The 16,321-nt window shown below is 45.3% G+C and overlaps 1 protein-coding gene across 19 annotated transcripts in view; it reads right to left on the reverse strand.

Annotated features, from left to right (window-relative positions):
• Positions 1–16,321, reverse strand: part of LOC149328933 (CUGBP Elav-like family member 2) — a 572,935-nt gene that overhangs the window by 29,480 nt on the left and 527,134 nt on the right. For 9 of the 19 annotated variants that reach the window (XM_089559969.1, XM_089559968.1, XM_089559966.1 and 6 more), the window contains 5 exons: positions 14,525–14,632; positions 12,412–12,471; positions 10,126–10,221; positions 6,283–6,375; positions 378–401 (listed from right to left, as the gene is read on the reverse strand). In XM_089559969.1, the coding sequence (XP_089416095.1) occupies positions 378–401; positions 6,283–6,375; positions 10,126–10,221; positions 12,412–12,471; positions 14,525–14,632 (381 nt within the window). The remainder of the gene's footprint in view (positions 1–377; positions 402–6,282; positions 6,376–10,125; positions 10,222–12,411; positions 12,472–14,524; positions 14,633–16,321) is intronic. The other 10 variants (XM_089559967.1, XM_089559955.1, XM_089559971.1 and 7 more) reach the window with 8 other exon arrangements.

Genomic DNA, 16,321 nt, shown 5'->3' on the forward strand with positions numbered 1-16,321 from the left:
ATAAATATACGCGTATTAACACAGGAAAGGGCAGGTCGAAAATGTGTTGAGCTCTTTCGCAGTGAACGCATGTGCTCACCCCTATCTGGGTCCAAACTAGGACGAATGGTATGGACAAATAAATAAATAAATAAATAAATAAATTAGAAACCCCACCACAAAACCACCACCTGCCACAGGGGGCGATAACAACATCCACAAACGACACCACCTCACAGGGGGGGGGGGGGGGGGGGGGGGGGAACAAAACAAAACGAAACAAAAAAATGCACAAAGGACACAAAACAAGAAAACAACATGCATTTTTTTTTTTTCAATCGCAGCACAAGACACACACACAAAAAAAAACAGGCTTTTGCCGCTGAGAGGATCCTCACCTGCCGAACTGCGCCTGCTGAGGACTGCAAATTTGAGAGGCATTTCACGTGTTTTTTTTTTGTTTTCGTTTTTTCAAGCGTACATTTTTTTGCGTGTGTCGTAGTCATCCGAGGAGGAGGAGGAAACACAGACAAGAGCAGGGCAGGCAGAGGGGGAGGGGAGGAGAAAAAAAGAAGGAGGGAAGAGGAGGGAAAAAAAAGGAGCACCGTGTTAACAGATTTGGTAAAAAATAGGGAAAAGAAAACGGCAAAACGTTAATTAGCTGCACCAAAACAAAAGAAAACGTGAAGAAAAAAAAAAAAGAAGCCCTCCAAACCCCTCCCCCCTTCATGCCCTTTCTCTCTAAAGATTGGCAGAAAAGAAGCTTGGTTTCACAGCCTTAAATTCTGAGCCATGTGTTTAGACAGTGTTTTTTTTTTCCAGTTTCTGCTTGAAAGATCGTACATAGAATCAGCTGCAAAAGTTAAAAGAACATTACTTAAGCTGCAGTTAAGAAATTGCAATTGAATGCCAGCACCTGAAATTGAAATTCAAAGCCAGCAATTGAGAAATGTAATATGGCCATGCAGACCTCAATTACAGGCCGTGTACCAATGCCTGTGCATATGGTGTTTCACGAACTTTTGGGACATACTGCACATAACATGCCCAATTTGAAGTTCCAATTAAGATATTGCAATTGGGTGTCTGCAATTGAAAATGAAATTGAGAGCCAGAAATTAAGAAAATGTAGACCATATCACACTTATCTAAAGTACTTGAACAGTGCGCTATAGAACAAACGAAGCAAAATTTCAGCGCAGCTCCTTTGCTGGGGGAAAGGCATCCATGTCTATGCAGCTCACATGCTAGGTTACCATGTTCGGTTACCATGTTCGGTTACCATGTTCGGCTCACATGTTCGGCTCACATGTTCGGCTCACATGTTCGGCTCACATGTTCGGCTCACATGTTCGGCTACCATGTTCAGCTACCATGTTCAGCTCACATGTTTATTCAGCTGTGCGTTTTGGAATTTCGCTTTATGTCTTCCCCACAGCACTGCTCAAGAGCTTTACAAAGCTTGACCGGGTCTGTACTCATTTGATCACACCAGCTAAACATAGATGCACCACCACTCAATTACAAGCTCTGTACCAAGCCTGTGACTCTGTTGGTCCACAAATTTTTGAGGCAGACTGTAGGTAGCATGCCCAATTTCCAAAAGACAACAATAAACTTGCAAGTAAAAGAAAAACAGTAAGGGCAGGTAAAAAAAAAAATAAGACGACGAAGAAATAAACGGTACGCGTAGCAGTGGGCATGCACAGACTTTAAAAGAATGGAAACTGCGCCACTGGGGGGGGGGGGGGCATACAACGAGAATGAGTGCACAGAGATCTGCAAGGGGCTGCCAGGGTGACAGCTGTTAGTGCAGCACACTCATACAAGACACAATGGGTCACAACGTGGAAGAATGATGCCGGCAAGCTTCTCCGCACAATGCTGTCATAGTCGTGACACCGCACCCTACTCCGTGGAGAGATTAGCCACGCCTAATGTCTCATCAGCGCAAGTTTCGTCAATAGTGTGCTTTAAACACTCCAAAAAGGCGGCCAGTCTGAGTGCATTCATAGTTAATTTTTCTGCTACATGCTGTACTAAAAAGGTTACGACGCTTGAGCTGTCCAAAGATACTGCAGTCTCGAGGAGAGTGACACGGTTTTTCAAGAGACATTCCGCTACACGAAATACCGCGTTTCACGGGAGAGAGTTGTTTGCAGACTTGTCAAATCTATTTCGATATGCACGGCTAAAATGAGATGAAAAATAAAATCACGCTGCTCAACAATGTACAGTGTTGCGAACGGTGGCCAACTACATCTTAACGATTCATGTTTACATAGGTTGACGATAATGAATTTTTACAGTGCCAGGGCGCTTGTGGCCAAAGAGTGCCATGATACAAGGTGTATTTGTCTTCTTAAGGGGACACGAGGGTCCTAAGACTAACTTTTTTATTTATGGCTAGAATCTCATGAAATTTTGCACACAGATGCATTTTTCTCTTCTGATTCCAAATAGGTAATCATAATTGAGCTGGTGGTCTTAAATCTTACAAAGTCTAGAATGTAATTAGGTAATTTCTTACGCAGCTTTAATGAACTTTCTCACTGCATTTTGTTGCTTTTATTTACATGAATTGATAGAGAGTTCCCATAGCTGATGACATTCTTTGTTTTTCTCTAAAGGCATGTCATCCTGATATACTATGTCGAGAGTAAAAGGTCCAATATTTTACACTGCAACTAGTTAAGCTAATTGTAAATTGCTATTTATACGTGGCCTAAACAAAAAAAGTAAGAATATCATTGGGTATGGGAATTCGCTGGCTATCAGTTCATGTAATTAAAAGCAACAAAATGCTATGAGAAAGTTCATTAAAGCTGCGTAAGAAATTGCCTAATTACACTCTAGAATTTAAGATAACTCTTGATCTAAGGCCCCCAGCTCAATTACGACTAAATTTTTGAAATCAGAAGAGAAATACACATCTGTGTGCAAAATTTCATCAGATTCGAGCCACAAATAAAAAGGTCAGTTTTAAGACCCTCGTCCCCCCTTAAGGTGGGGTCAAAGACCCATTTCCCAAGCATTTCACCCTGATTAAACCGAGCATCAGGCCAGGCAAAAGCCTGTGTACCCATTGTATCACCGGTGGGTACCCAGCGACACTGGGGATCGAACCCCGAACCTCCTGCATGCGGGGCAGATGCTCTAACCACAAGACCACTGCAGCGGTGTTGTGTTAACAAAGGTTTCTGGCAACACTCATAGCGGCTGAAGCCTGCGACAGAATATTTACGAAAACAGTCCATGTATACATGCCACTGCTAACACAATTTCTCGAGAAGAGCATTAGGAATAGAAACTAAACGACATACTTTTGAATACCAAACCTACAGGTATCATCATCAGCCTGACTACACCCACTGCAGGGAAAAGGCCTCTCCCATGTCTCTCCAATTAACCCGGTCCTTTGCCAGTTGCCGCCACTGTATCCCCGCAAACTTCTTAACCTCATCCGCCCACCTAACTTTCTGCCGTCCCCTGCTACGTTTGCTTTCTCTTGGAATCCACTCCGTTACCCCTAAGGACCAGCGGTAATCTTGCCTTCGCATTACATGCCCTGCCCAAACCCATTTGTTCCTCTTGATTTCAACTAAGATGTGATTAACCCATGTTTGTTCCCTCACCCACTCCGCCCTCTTCCCATCTCTTAACGTTACGCCTATCATTTTCCTTTCCATAGCTTGCTGCGTTGTCCTTAACTTAAGCTGAACCCTCTTTGTTAGCCTCCACGTTTCTGCCCCATAGGTGAGTACCGGTAGGATACAGCTGTTGTATACTTTGCTGGTAGTATACAGCTGTTGTATACTACCTACAGGTAGGCTCCTGATTATTTCTGACGACATTACGTTTTGCTAAGTGCTGAAATGTCAACCCCAAAACAATTTAGCACCTTGCTCCTGTTGACCAGATAACTAACAAAAGAGATCAGTCTACCGGTTCCACAACAAGCTAACCTAAGCAACGCAAGAAAGAAGAAAGTTACAAGAACAAAGACTAACGTGCCTCATAAAAGGGCTCATAAAATGAAGTGCTGGCAGTGGCAGGGCAGGCTAAAACAATATGGCGGAAAAGTAAGCTGGGTGTACTACTACTTTCCGTTGAACATATCCCATAGAGCCCCAACTAACAGCCGTTCAGCAGCGCAGGGAAGATTTCTGGTCCCTACATCTCGCAATGACTCTGGCCAGCACCGCTTCGAGTATCAAGGGGTAAAAATTTGGAATAAAATCCCCCGTGCAGTCTTTGCAACGTCTAATCCTTATATTTCACTGAAGACCTTTTTTTCTGTCACAAATAATTACATGATTTACAATGCAAATCACTTAGTGCTTGTCTCTTAATATTCTCTGTAGTGTCGATGTTGGGTTTGCCATTCATATATCATTGAATAATCACTTCTAAGGCAACTGCGTTTATTTTGTATAAAGAATGCTGTTCCTGCCCTCATATGTTTTTTTTTTTTTGCACACTCTTCTACTTTTTTTGTCATGAGCCCTCTTGTATTTCTGTAATTTGAACCATCTTGCTTGTGCGCTTTGCATTTTTCCACCATTCTTATGTGTATTATTTGGGCATGCAGTAGAAAGCATTTGTGCTCACTGATCTCTTTGCTTTTATTACATGGATCCATAACTAGCCTTTGGCTAAGGATCCAGACAGTAATGTTATGTACTGTGCTGAAGAAATGATAATAAAAAACAATTCAATTGAAAATTGAATTGAATTAAAAGGAAACGTTCGAGGGCAAAGGGAACAAAGCAGGGGAAAAAACCGGCCACAAACAGAGGCTGCTTCCAACACCACAAAGCAAAGCCCGCATTGCTTTTTTTCAGCCTGATCCCAATTCAGACCGCCACTGCCAAGTGACTATCTTGAGCCGGATAGGTTCTGCGTCTCGTGACCTAGGGCTTAGTCAAGACTGACACGACTTTTCTTTTCAAACCCAGGGCTCCCTTTTGAACTCTGTGCTGAAACCTGCAGCTGGCGATGAAACCTTTCTCAAATTTCATCTTGAGAAAGTGGACTGCTAGTTTGACTGCAAATACAGGAGACCTCCAAATGCAGTAAATGTGGGAAGGTCGAGCACAAAGAAACCAACACTCCAGCTGTACAGAAAGAGACTTTTAACAGGTGTTGTGCGATAAAATGTGAAGGCTACTGAATGTACGCCACCAAAACCAAAAAACAACATCGTGCCGCTGGCTCCTGCAAGGTTAACTAATTAAAAAAACCATTAAATCCATATTTTCAAACTCGCATGGAACTGATTTGTGGGGTTCAATACACCGACAAATTCTTAACTTCTCTTCAAAAGCAGCATGATTAAGCGAAAAACAGAACATATGGTTTTACAAGTAAACAAGCAGGGAGGATATGCGATTGTGTCAGCTTGTGCTGCTGTATTATGTCAAGTGAAGCAAATGCTGCCCCGGCCTGCAAGGTGAAAGTTGCTGCAAAAAGTTCAAGTGGGTGTTTCTCCAACGAACCATTTGGTCAAGTGCATTTGTAGTCCTCATTGGCTGTCAGCCATGAGTGTGTGACTGCAGTCCCTGAATGTCCATGTTAGAGAATGTCTCCACAGAAACCAGTTATGTCCTAAACCCACTCACTGGGGTGATGAGACAGATCAGACAGCTTCTGCATTGAGGGGAGCATGCGGTGGTCACATGACAGAAAAATGTGATGTACACTCTGGTGCAGTATGAAAGGGAAACGTCTATGTTCAAAAGCCCACACAGTGGAATCTCATTAATCGATGGAACTTGCGCAACTGTGTTCTAAACTCACTCACTGGGGTGACGAGACAGATCAGACAGCTTCTGCATCGAGGGGAGCATGCGGTGGTCACATGACAGAAAAATGTGACGTACACTCCGGTGTAGTATGAAAGGGAACACGTTTATGTTCAAGAGCCTACACAGTGGAATCTCGTTAAGCTGTAGAATTCGCGTAACTGCAATTTCCAGTTTAATTGAAATGCCACCCTGTCCCCACCACTGTCGAGTGCATTTAAACATGTTCCCCTAAAATTCAAACAAATTTTCAGTCTCTCCCAAGTTCAAATAGTAAAAGCAAACATTCTTTCCCGCTAGTTCTTGGAAAAAATTCGAAACTGAGTGATCAAGAAAGAGCATGACCACAGGACGCCAACAGGTCATGTTCGAATCTGTGATTGAGAAGAGATCTTTGAACGAACGTTAATTAACTGTTCCCTTTCACATCAGACCACAGTGCACAAGGGGAGGGGTAGAAGGAAGGTGAGAGAGAACGAAAAGAGGCGCTGAAGCTCACCCGCCGTTGACAGGCCCGCAATGCCGGCAGAATTGTTCCCGCTGCCGGCTGCCGCTAGTGCTGCCAGGTTCTGCACTACCATGGGGTTGATGCCTGTGCGCAGGTTGAAAAGAAAGGGGGAGAGAGAGAGAGAAAAAAAGAAAACTCTTACTTGTTGCCCTTCTGAACTACAGGCGGCACCTGCGGTAACGATGAAAACCTCCTGACTAAACTGATCTGCTGGAGAAAAAACCACCACCTCAGCCCTGGGATCATTGTTTGCGTCACAATGAAATGATGAAAACAATTTTGCTGCTAGGCCAGAAAGATCCCTTCTTGCGTCCATGAAAGATTGATGTTGGTGTAAACAGTTAAGCCTTTTAAGGTACACTTGGCAACAACTCTTCTTGGCAGTGAAAGGAGGCTATACGGATTGGAAATCCGTAACCATGTCATTCCGTCAAATAGTCCAGCAGCCCGACAGTGTGCCTGGTATGTGGCTTTCCCCATTGCAACTTCACTCCATTGCTGGAGAAGCTGGTGCCACCTATTGAACCTTCTTGTGACTAGACATGCCTAGCAAATTTGCTGTAATCAAGAAGCCCGTTATTTTTTTTTTCTAGACTCTCAATGTTGAAAGCTGGTGGCTGTTTTAGAAATATGCCTTGAATAAGGAATACTCGCAATATACCACGTTCTAAGAGAACACTAATAACTGCAAGTGGGCACTACAGCTTGATGTGCTGGAAGACAAAGCATCTTTTGACCCTGTAGTTTCCACTCCATGGAGTACAATAGTACAAGCACACTTTGAAGACCTTGCATTAATATTGCCAATATTACAAGGCACACATAGCTAACATATTTGCCACTGCTTAATGTGCATGAACACTGACAAAAATGGCTAATATCAGAGGCCCTTTATTACTGTGATGACCCTTGACCTGTAGCACTGGCATTCTTGAAAGCATGAATGCTAAGTAAATTGCTACTTCCCTAATGGCTTCCCCTCTTTCCCATCATAAAAATACAAGGCTAAATTTCAAAATATTTACCACCAAAAAAAAAAAAAAAATCTACACATGCTTCAATAGAAAGTGACGAAAGTCCCAAATAATTTAAGGGAGATTGAGAATCAAAAGCTGTAAAAACCACTCCAACCAGCATGATAAGGCCAACATTTAATTTGCTAATCTGCAGTGCACTGGAGAAAAAAAAAGGGAAGCAGTGTTGGCAAGTGACGCAGCCCGTTACCAGAGGCCAAGAACCGCATAAGGCACAGCAGAGCGCGATCAAAGCGAACATTACCAGTTAATGCAACAAAGTCACCACTGCATCTAGCCCAGTTTCTGCATTCACACAGCAGTGTGCTAAATGTGTGAATGCTGTACAGCGTCTTCACAGACACAGAGGAATGGGCTAAGCAGCGGAATGGGCTAAGCAGCTTGTACAAAGAACAGCAACAGTAAAGCCGTGCGTGACACACACAATGAAACATAGGGCAAGGCTAGCCAGACAGAATGATGCGTGTACTTTGCATGAATAAACAATAAGGCACAATCAAATGGGTGTTCTGGCGTAGGATGGCATAAATGGTCTCAGAGAATTAATTTTTCTGCCACACTGACTGCACGGACTCAATGTAGTGCACCATGTATTGCTCACAACAGCAGCCAAGCAAAGTCTACCTTGAAACAACTAAGGCCTAGATGTATACATCTGTAGTTAAGCTGTACAATGAATGATTAGGAATGCAGGTGGGGTCAAAATAAAACAACGCACGCTTTGGCGTTTGGGCTTTCCTCACGACTTCCGCAGAGAAAACATGAAGGTATCTTGTGCATTTATATGTGACTGCACCAGCAACATTTGCTACACTCCGAGACAACTTTTTCTGGCAATGGAGTGAAAGCTATGGAGCTGGAACGTGTCATGTTTTCTGCGCAGCGGAATACAGGTTCTGCATGCAGCCTTTACTTCTTCTCTTAAAACATATTGTGCCCTCAATATTTGTTAATTAAGCCATGTTTCTAACAAAACAGTAAACTTTCAATGTTGGAAAGCCAAGAAAAAAAGAAAACACTTCTCGTGAGTACAACTGATCTCCTGGGCAACTCTTGTTACGGGAAGCTCTCATAGATGGCGCCAGCTACACCAGCCACGGAGTGGAGTTACCACATGCTGAGCTAGGTGCAAAGTGGCCAGGCACACTTTGCCTGTCATGTTGCTATTTGGCAACATGAGACAACTACAGATGCTCCACGCCTGTAGTTCCCTCCAATGCCCAGAAAAGCTGCCACTGAGTATAACATATGTGGGTGTAGAACTTTTCGGTTTAAACCGAAAAGAAAAAGAAAACAATAAGAGCTGAATTCAGTTTTTGAAATTCAATTTTAACCAAAACAAGTCAGTATTCTTGGCATGCAAGGCATAGCTAGCTGGCTGTCGAATGTGCGTTACACTCAATAAGAGCTGAAAATTAACTAAGTAGGGATGTCAGGGGCATGAAGCGATGATGGTATTGTTGGACAAGCAGCACAGTTGTGTTACTTGAGGTACTGCCCCGCTGGCTTTCACGCCACCTTCTAGCTAAGCACTGATCAAACCCTCCTAAGAGCAGTTACTCAAATACTGACACGATAACACACATGGGCGTCGGGGGGAACTACTTTCTGACTACCGTGACGACTGAGCAGGAGTTCCGTACCAGCCAAATGGGAAGATGCTGTAATGTACACCTCAAAGAGCATCAAAATTCTCGATCAAGTGCTAAGCTCAAGACTTGTCTTGCACTTTCTGGCCATCCGAAAGTCGACCATACAACTGTAATCTACAAGAAATAGAGTCAAGCATCTTGTGAGGTGGCCAAAGCTCCTTTCTTTCAGAAGGAAAGAGACATCTGTGGGGCGCAGCCATCAATTATAATCTGCGCAAAAGTGAAATTGTGTTCTTGCAATCTCTGCTGCTTTCCCTTGACTGACTGATAACAAATGCGGGGTGAGTCTCTGTGCAAACTGGCCTGCGTATAGAGGGGCCTTTTACTTTTTCTGTGTTCTTTCCATCTGTTCTTCCCTGTATATGAAAGCTTTCCAGAAAAAAACTATCAGCAGATAGTCACCGCGTTGTTTTGCCCCTTCTTTTCCTGTCATCTTTTGCACTGTTGTAGCAATGTCAAGTGGCTTCTGCCCTTCACAGGACTTTAAAAGAACTAAGACATGAAATTTGTGGCTATGTGTCTTGTTCGGCATAGTGTGCAAGACATTAGCATACATGGATCACTATGCAGAACTTTCCTATACCTAGTAGATAATTTAAAATTTAATTTCCTTAAATTTCTTGTTCCAGCCTCAACATCTGAAAAGTGGCTATGTAGAACACGAGTTGAGGCAAACAAAACCACGACACAGACACCACTTCAATCACTTCAACTCTTCCGCAAGCCTGCTCTAAGTGCCGGAATGACAAGAGACGAACAAGCTAACATTCTATCACAGCTCTTGCATGCCTCACATAACCTCAATGCTGCGACAATTCATCTGCGATGTCATAGCCGCTATTTAGATGTAGAACTGGAAACTGAAACTACATGAAAAAAGAAATCAGTTTTAATTGTTCACTGAGCATAGGCAACTTACACAAGGCAATCCATGTTCACTAATTTCCTGTGCATCCCTCCATAGAAACAACATTCGACCAACGTTTTGTGCCTCTGCAAATTTAATTTGTAGGGACAAAAGCCCGAGTGTGTGTGTGTGTGTACACACTGTTTGACCACAACAAGCATACCGTCGGCAGTGGCAAAACGAGGGCGAGGAGGAAAGGAGAAGATGGGCGGGGGAAGGGGACGGACACGCTCTCTCTCACCTGGGTTAGTGGCCTGGGCAGACATGTGGCGATCGGTGGTCAGTACCAGGCAAGAGGGGTGCAAGGGCTGATCGGGGGGGAGCGTGGTCGCGTGCACTACGCGTTCAAGCCAAGCCCGCGCGCGCGCCACACCGCACCCCACAGGAGGAAGCCACAGCCATGATGGAGGGGGAGGGGGTACGAAGAGGAGCGAGCAGCGCCAGACAGGGCAAATGGCAGGGGGGGGGGGGGGGGGCAGAGTGTGTGAGAAAAAAAATAAATAAAAGACAGGGTGGGATGGGATGGGGACGGGAAGCCAGGAGAAAAAAAATAAGGGTTGGTGCCATGGGAACAGGACTTCACACATCTGCTACTCTTTAGGGTCGCTTTGACTCCAGTAGTGTTTAGGGGAGGTGCAACAGTTTGGTAATGGGGAGTAAGATGAATGAAATGCGGAAAAAATTAAAAAAGGGACGGAATTCAGCGCTATGCACTCCTAACACTTTTCAGAACTGCTGTTGCTGCATTTTTGAAGGTCATGCTAATCACTTTAAAAAAAACCTCATCCTGTAAAAGGAGGACTAGGTACCCAAGTGGCAACACTTTCGTTGTCCGCCTTAAGCTGCAGTTGTACTGCTTCACATCCGTCCTCTAGTTGCAGTCTCAGAAATTTTTCTAGAAACTCTTCCTTGTTTTAGAAATCTGTTCTTGACAAAATCTTCCGATTTTCACAATCACCAAGGGTAGGTGTTTTGCAAGCTATATGACCCCTAACCTTTTTTTCATGAGAGTTGCCCACAATAACTGAGCATGTGCCAGCATTTCATTAGCTTCTGTACTTCGATCTCAGACAACCGCCTCAAAAAAAATTAAACGCTCTACATTTCCAATCTTTTTTTTTTCTGCTTGTTTTAGATGCCTTTTCAATGTCCGGGGGTTTGTAACAAGAAAAAAAATAAAAACCGCAATGTTAGGTGATGCCCTTCTGTAGTAGGTAAAGGTTTGCTGCAACCGACAAAAGCAAATGAAACACGCAGCACACGCCACAAGTAGGGGGAAAAAAAAGCATAAAAGCACACATGCAGCGAGGAAGCTCCACCAAAACCAACAATTTTAAAACCACGTGCAAAGTAAAAAAGCTCGACACGTCAGCATGCACACCTTGCCTTCGCTGTTAAACAAGCACGCAGAGAACAAAAATGGGGAACAAGCGCACACCCCAACTGGCACGACAACCACAGTGTAAGTATGCACTGCAACGCGGCACGTGGGCAAAAGCGCCAGCAAGCGCCCCATCTGGTGCGAAAAATGGACTCTCAACAACTGCGGCAAAAAAAAAAATAGAGAAGCCGGTCTGTGACATTCCAGTGGCTCGCTGCAGCTCCTTGGACAGCTGTCATTGCTGTCACCATCAAAAAAATTATGAGCTGCACTCAAAAGTCTCCTTATGTGCGGAAATGCGAAAGCTGCGTGCAGTCCGCCATCTGATTTTGCGCCTTGTGGCATGGCTAAGTGGCCGAGCTGGTGTCCGCTGCGTTACTACGCGTGCACCATCTGCTGGGACAGCGCCGTACAATGAGAAGGGGGTTTTCAGTGGGTGCCGCATGATGGTGCTACGAGTGCACGCCAAGCACAAAGGAAATTTACCGGAAATGGACTCTTGTACTCGGTTGATTGCGACATACGCAATTTATCTGCTCATAAATGCTCACGTACGCCTCAGTACATATCTCAAAGATATGTTTCTAAGACAACTCTGCATTCACTAGATGCGCCTTTATTCAACTGCAAACGTCGAACTGTCGTGGCACAGTGGAATTGTCCCCGTCTTGCATGCCAAAGGCCTGGACTAGATTCCTGCCTAGACCTCAATTTTCTTTTCTTATTTTAGGTAGGAAACGATACATGCCACATGTGTGACACACTGGAAGAGGTCGAAATAAGTTTTGAAACCAAACCAACACCACAGCTGCGAGTAGACACTGATGCGATGTCTTTGCGTTCGCCCAGTAACAGCACAGAAAGTATGTGAAAACTGTAACTGCCATGCTGATTACATGAAATAATTACCTCCATTCATTAGAATGATTGAAAGGCATTCAATTTTTTTTTTGTACAAAGCGAATCTGCAGCAAACAAGAAGGTCACAGTCCCTCTTCCTTTACCAGTACTGAGATGACAATTTCAAAACACGCGATGTAAAGAAGAAAAAAAAAGAAACAGCTTGATGCTTGCTCGATATGCCCATGATTACAATCGGAGAAGTTTTCATGAAACGACAGGTCAGCAAAAAACTATTTCACTCACCTGGACTATTGGCTAGGTTTGCGAGTGCAGCGAGGCTTTGTAAATTCGCACAGCTGAGGTCTGAAAGGGAAGAACATGAAGCAAGACATGCTAAGACTTGAGTTCAAAGACCTAGAGATATGATAACCTTATAGGAAGTTTCCTCCCAGCAATAATTTACTGCCAGTCATTACAGATCATAAAGAATTCATCCGCGAACCAACAATTGGAGAAACCTGGCCATATCTGTGCTGTGGATTTGGCTTGGCAAGCTCCTGAACCTAGCAGGAATTGAAATTAGTGTAAAGTTGGTCAAAGAAACCACTAGTGAGATGACATCTGCACACTACTGTGACCAACATTTTCATCATCACTCATGTCTATTCCACACACAATCGTCCAGTGTTCAATGACATCTTCCAAGTGCTATTTCCATGACCTCAAGGTGCCCTCTGGTTTGGCGATTCTGAACAATGACACGGCTAGAACACACACACAATTCAACAACATAATGACAGAATGAGATCAGGAGAGGGCAGGTGGGGAAGGAAACCAAAGGTTCCAGCTGGCTACCCTGCACTGGGGAAAGGGAACAGGGGGTGCAGAGGAGAAAGAAACGGCTGACCGAAGAAAGGTGCCACTGAAGAAACGTGCATGAAGCGAATCGTAACCTATGGCACAAGCATGATGCCCTCAGGGAAGTAAAACCTTGGCGGGCCTTCGCAAATCCTACCAATGTGGCCACTGACTAAGAATTTTCACCTTCACCAGTGGGTGAGGATCAAGGCCGTCTACACTTTGCGACAGCTTTCCTTGGCAATAAAAGGAAAGGCAGAGGGGTGGAGCTTTTTAAACCATCTCACTACGCCAACAGTGTGGCTGCAGGACAGTCGCCTCCAACGCTGCTCACCATGTAGTTTTTCACTCTGTTGGTGAAGCAGCTGGCGCCATCTATGAAAGCTTCTTTGAACCAGACACACCTAGACAATTCTGAACATTTCTAATGCCGGAAATGCACATTTATGTTAGAAATATGCCTTAAATAACAAAAGTTACCAATATACAATGTTTTAAGAGGAAATTAGTAAACTGCAGCTGGGAACTATATTTCCTGCGTAGGAAGAGAAGGCCTGTTTCGGCTTGTAGCCTTGGCAGCACTGCCAAGAAAAGTTGTTGCAGAGTGCAGTGCACGAGTGAAATGATTCGAAGAATAAGAACAGGCTGGAGTGCATTTGACAGGTTCTCAGGTCAGGAACGGCAGTTCATCATTATTCCTCAAGAGAAAAGTATATAACACCTGCATGCTATCAGTACATGCCTACAGGGTGGAGGCTAACGAAAATCGTTTAGCTTAAGCTAAGGACAACACAGCGAGCAATGGAAAGGAAAATGATAGGTGTAAGGGTAAGAGATCGGAAGCGGGCGGAGTGGGTGAGGGAACAAACGCAGGTTAATGACATCCTAGTCGAAATAAAGAGGAAGAAGCGGGCTTGGGCAGGGCATGTAATGCGAAGGGCAATGGATGGTTTGGTTTGGTCTATGGGGTTTAACGTCCCAAAGCGACTAAGGCTATGAGAGACGCCGTAGTAGAGGCCTCCGGAAATTTCGACCACCTGGGGTTCTTTAACGTGCACTCACATCGCACAGCACACGGGCCTCTAGAATTTCGCCTCCAAAGAAATTCCAGCCGCCGCGGCCCGCGTCTTTCGGGTCAGCAGCCGAGCACCTTAACCACTGAGCCACCATGGCGGCTTGCGAAGGGCAATGGAGTGGATTCCAACAGAAGGCAAGCGTAGCAGGGGGCAGCACAAAGTTTCGTGGACGAATGATATTACAAAGTTTACGGGGATATGGTGGCAACAACTGGCAAAGGACAGGGTCAAATGGAGAGAGACACGGGAGAGGCCTTTGTCCTGCAGTGGGCGTAGTCAAAGTGATGATGATGACGATAGTGTAGACAACACCAAGTGCACTTTCTTTGTGGCCTAGAGAGCTGAAGGTGACAGGTGGCAACAGGTTACTTTTTGTGCGAACCACGTAGTAGGTAGAACTGGCTACAATGTCCCACTGGCTAAGAGTAACATGTGGCAGCAAGGTGAGGGTGACGGCAGGGCAAGAGAGCGTGGAGACTCACCGGTGGAGTTGTTACCAGAGCTGGGCAAGGCCAGAGCGCTGGTGACTCCCTGCCCCGTGAGACCCTGGAGCCCCAGCGAGTTCAGCCCTGCAGATGGCCAAGCCAAAGCTTCAAACCATCAAACGTCACCCCCATCAAAGGTCATCCACTGTTTTCTAAAACAACTACTGTCAGCAGCCCCATCAACCAGGCACATGCTCAACACGTCCCAGATAGCAAACAGCCTTTAGCATTGCGGAAACCCCCCCCCCCCTTTGTGTTCGACGCGGCCAACCATCATCACCGTGCATCAAGACAGCACTGGCTGGGCGAGGAGGGACCCTCATGCGGTAAGCAGAAGCAGCGACGGGAACGCCACCTCGAAGGTTACGCGGAGCTCTGTGGGACCGTTGAGTGGCTCGTGTCACGACCGGTTGCTGCTGTACGCTCCCGTCGCTTTCCGCCGCAGGTGCACGAAGATCTGTTGTCCCTTGCTGGTGGACTTCTAGTTCCAGGCAGCGAAACGAGCACAGCAAATGCGCGCTCTCCTCATCTCCCCCAGCAAATGCTCGGGGTGGCTTTGCCCTATGAGTGCGGCGCGCACGGGTAAACCCGGCCGCCACTGTCGGCGCGTACAAGCGTTCACCGCCGATACCCCCGAAGTAGCGCCCCTGCCCCAGCCGGTAAGTCGGAAGCCCTTCTTACATAGCCTTGTATTTCCGAGGAATGCCTCATTGATGTTTTGTAGCTAGCTGGCCCGCTCTGTGTATTCACTGCAAGTGTAATAAATAGCATATGAGTGTTCACGCTTTGTCGTCCCTCGCTTTGTTCCCTCGAGCATGAACCCCAGGAAACGCTGCACCCGCGGAGTGGTAATGCAGGGGCGGAAGACTGACCCTCCATATTTCCACAGCATGCAGGGTTCAACATTTCGAAACTGCATGTGAGCTATCAGGGGTGCTGTAGTGGAAGGCTGTGGAAGAGTTTAGACCACCTGAGGTTCTTTAAACGTGCATTGACATGGCACAGCGAATGGGTGTCTTCTGCGTTTCGCCGCCACCAAACTGTGACGACAGCAACAACAGTCGGGATTCGATACCTCATCTTTGAGCTAAACAGCTGAAGATTATTACCATTGCAACGGGTCAGGAAAAAGCGTTTGGACACCTCGTCAAATTACTGCTTCGACTTCCAACAAATGCAACATGTCTGCCATGCTTTGCTACATGAGCCGAGTCTTCATTCAGCCAAGTGAGTTACGACGAGACAGTGGCCAGTGTAATAATTTCAGAGAAGGTACCACTCCAGCTCAAGCTGGTACCAAAGAAAGAAAATATAAAAGCCCAAGTCCTAACATATGAATGCAATTAAAGGGGGCACTGACCATAAACTGAAGTTGATCTGTGTCGACTGATTACTGCATACTCCCTCCTTTCACTGAGCTTTCATAAACTAGAAAAGGCCCAAGCATGAAATACACAGTTCGTTTTCACAAAAGAACCGAGATGGCATACAGAGCTGTTTTGTTTGCAGATCTCTGAGGCCAGACTACCGCAGCGCCATCCACTTCTAGCCAGTGATCATGGAGCCCCTTATGCTCTCGATATCACTTGAATTGAAAAATGAAAGAAATACTCTGTTCTGCAGATCCAAATTTCTTCACTATAAAAATGTCTTTTGCTCCTGAATGAACACCACCAGAGTCGCAAGAAGATAAGCAACTGAACTTCACTCAGAATAAAAACCAGGCTGAGTTGTCCTCGGGAGTTCCTTTAAGAATGACACCTAAAAAGTTTTCTAGCACTGTAATCAACAAAA

This window comes from Amblyomma mixtum, chromosome 9, assembly GCF_055824585.1.
Source record: "Amblyomma mixtum isolate Tamu chromosome 9, ASM5582458v1, whole genome shotgun sequence".
In the NCBI taxonomy this organism is placed as follows: domain Eukaryota; kingdom Metazoa; phylum Arthropoda; class Arachnida; order Ixodida; family Ixodidae; genus Amblyomma; species Amblyomma mixtum.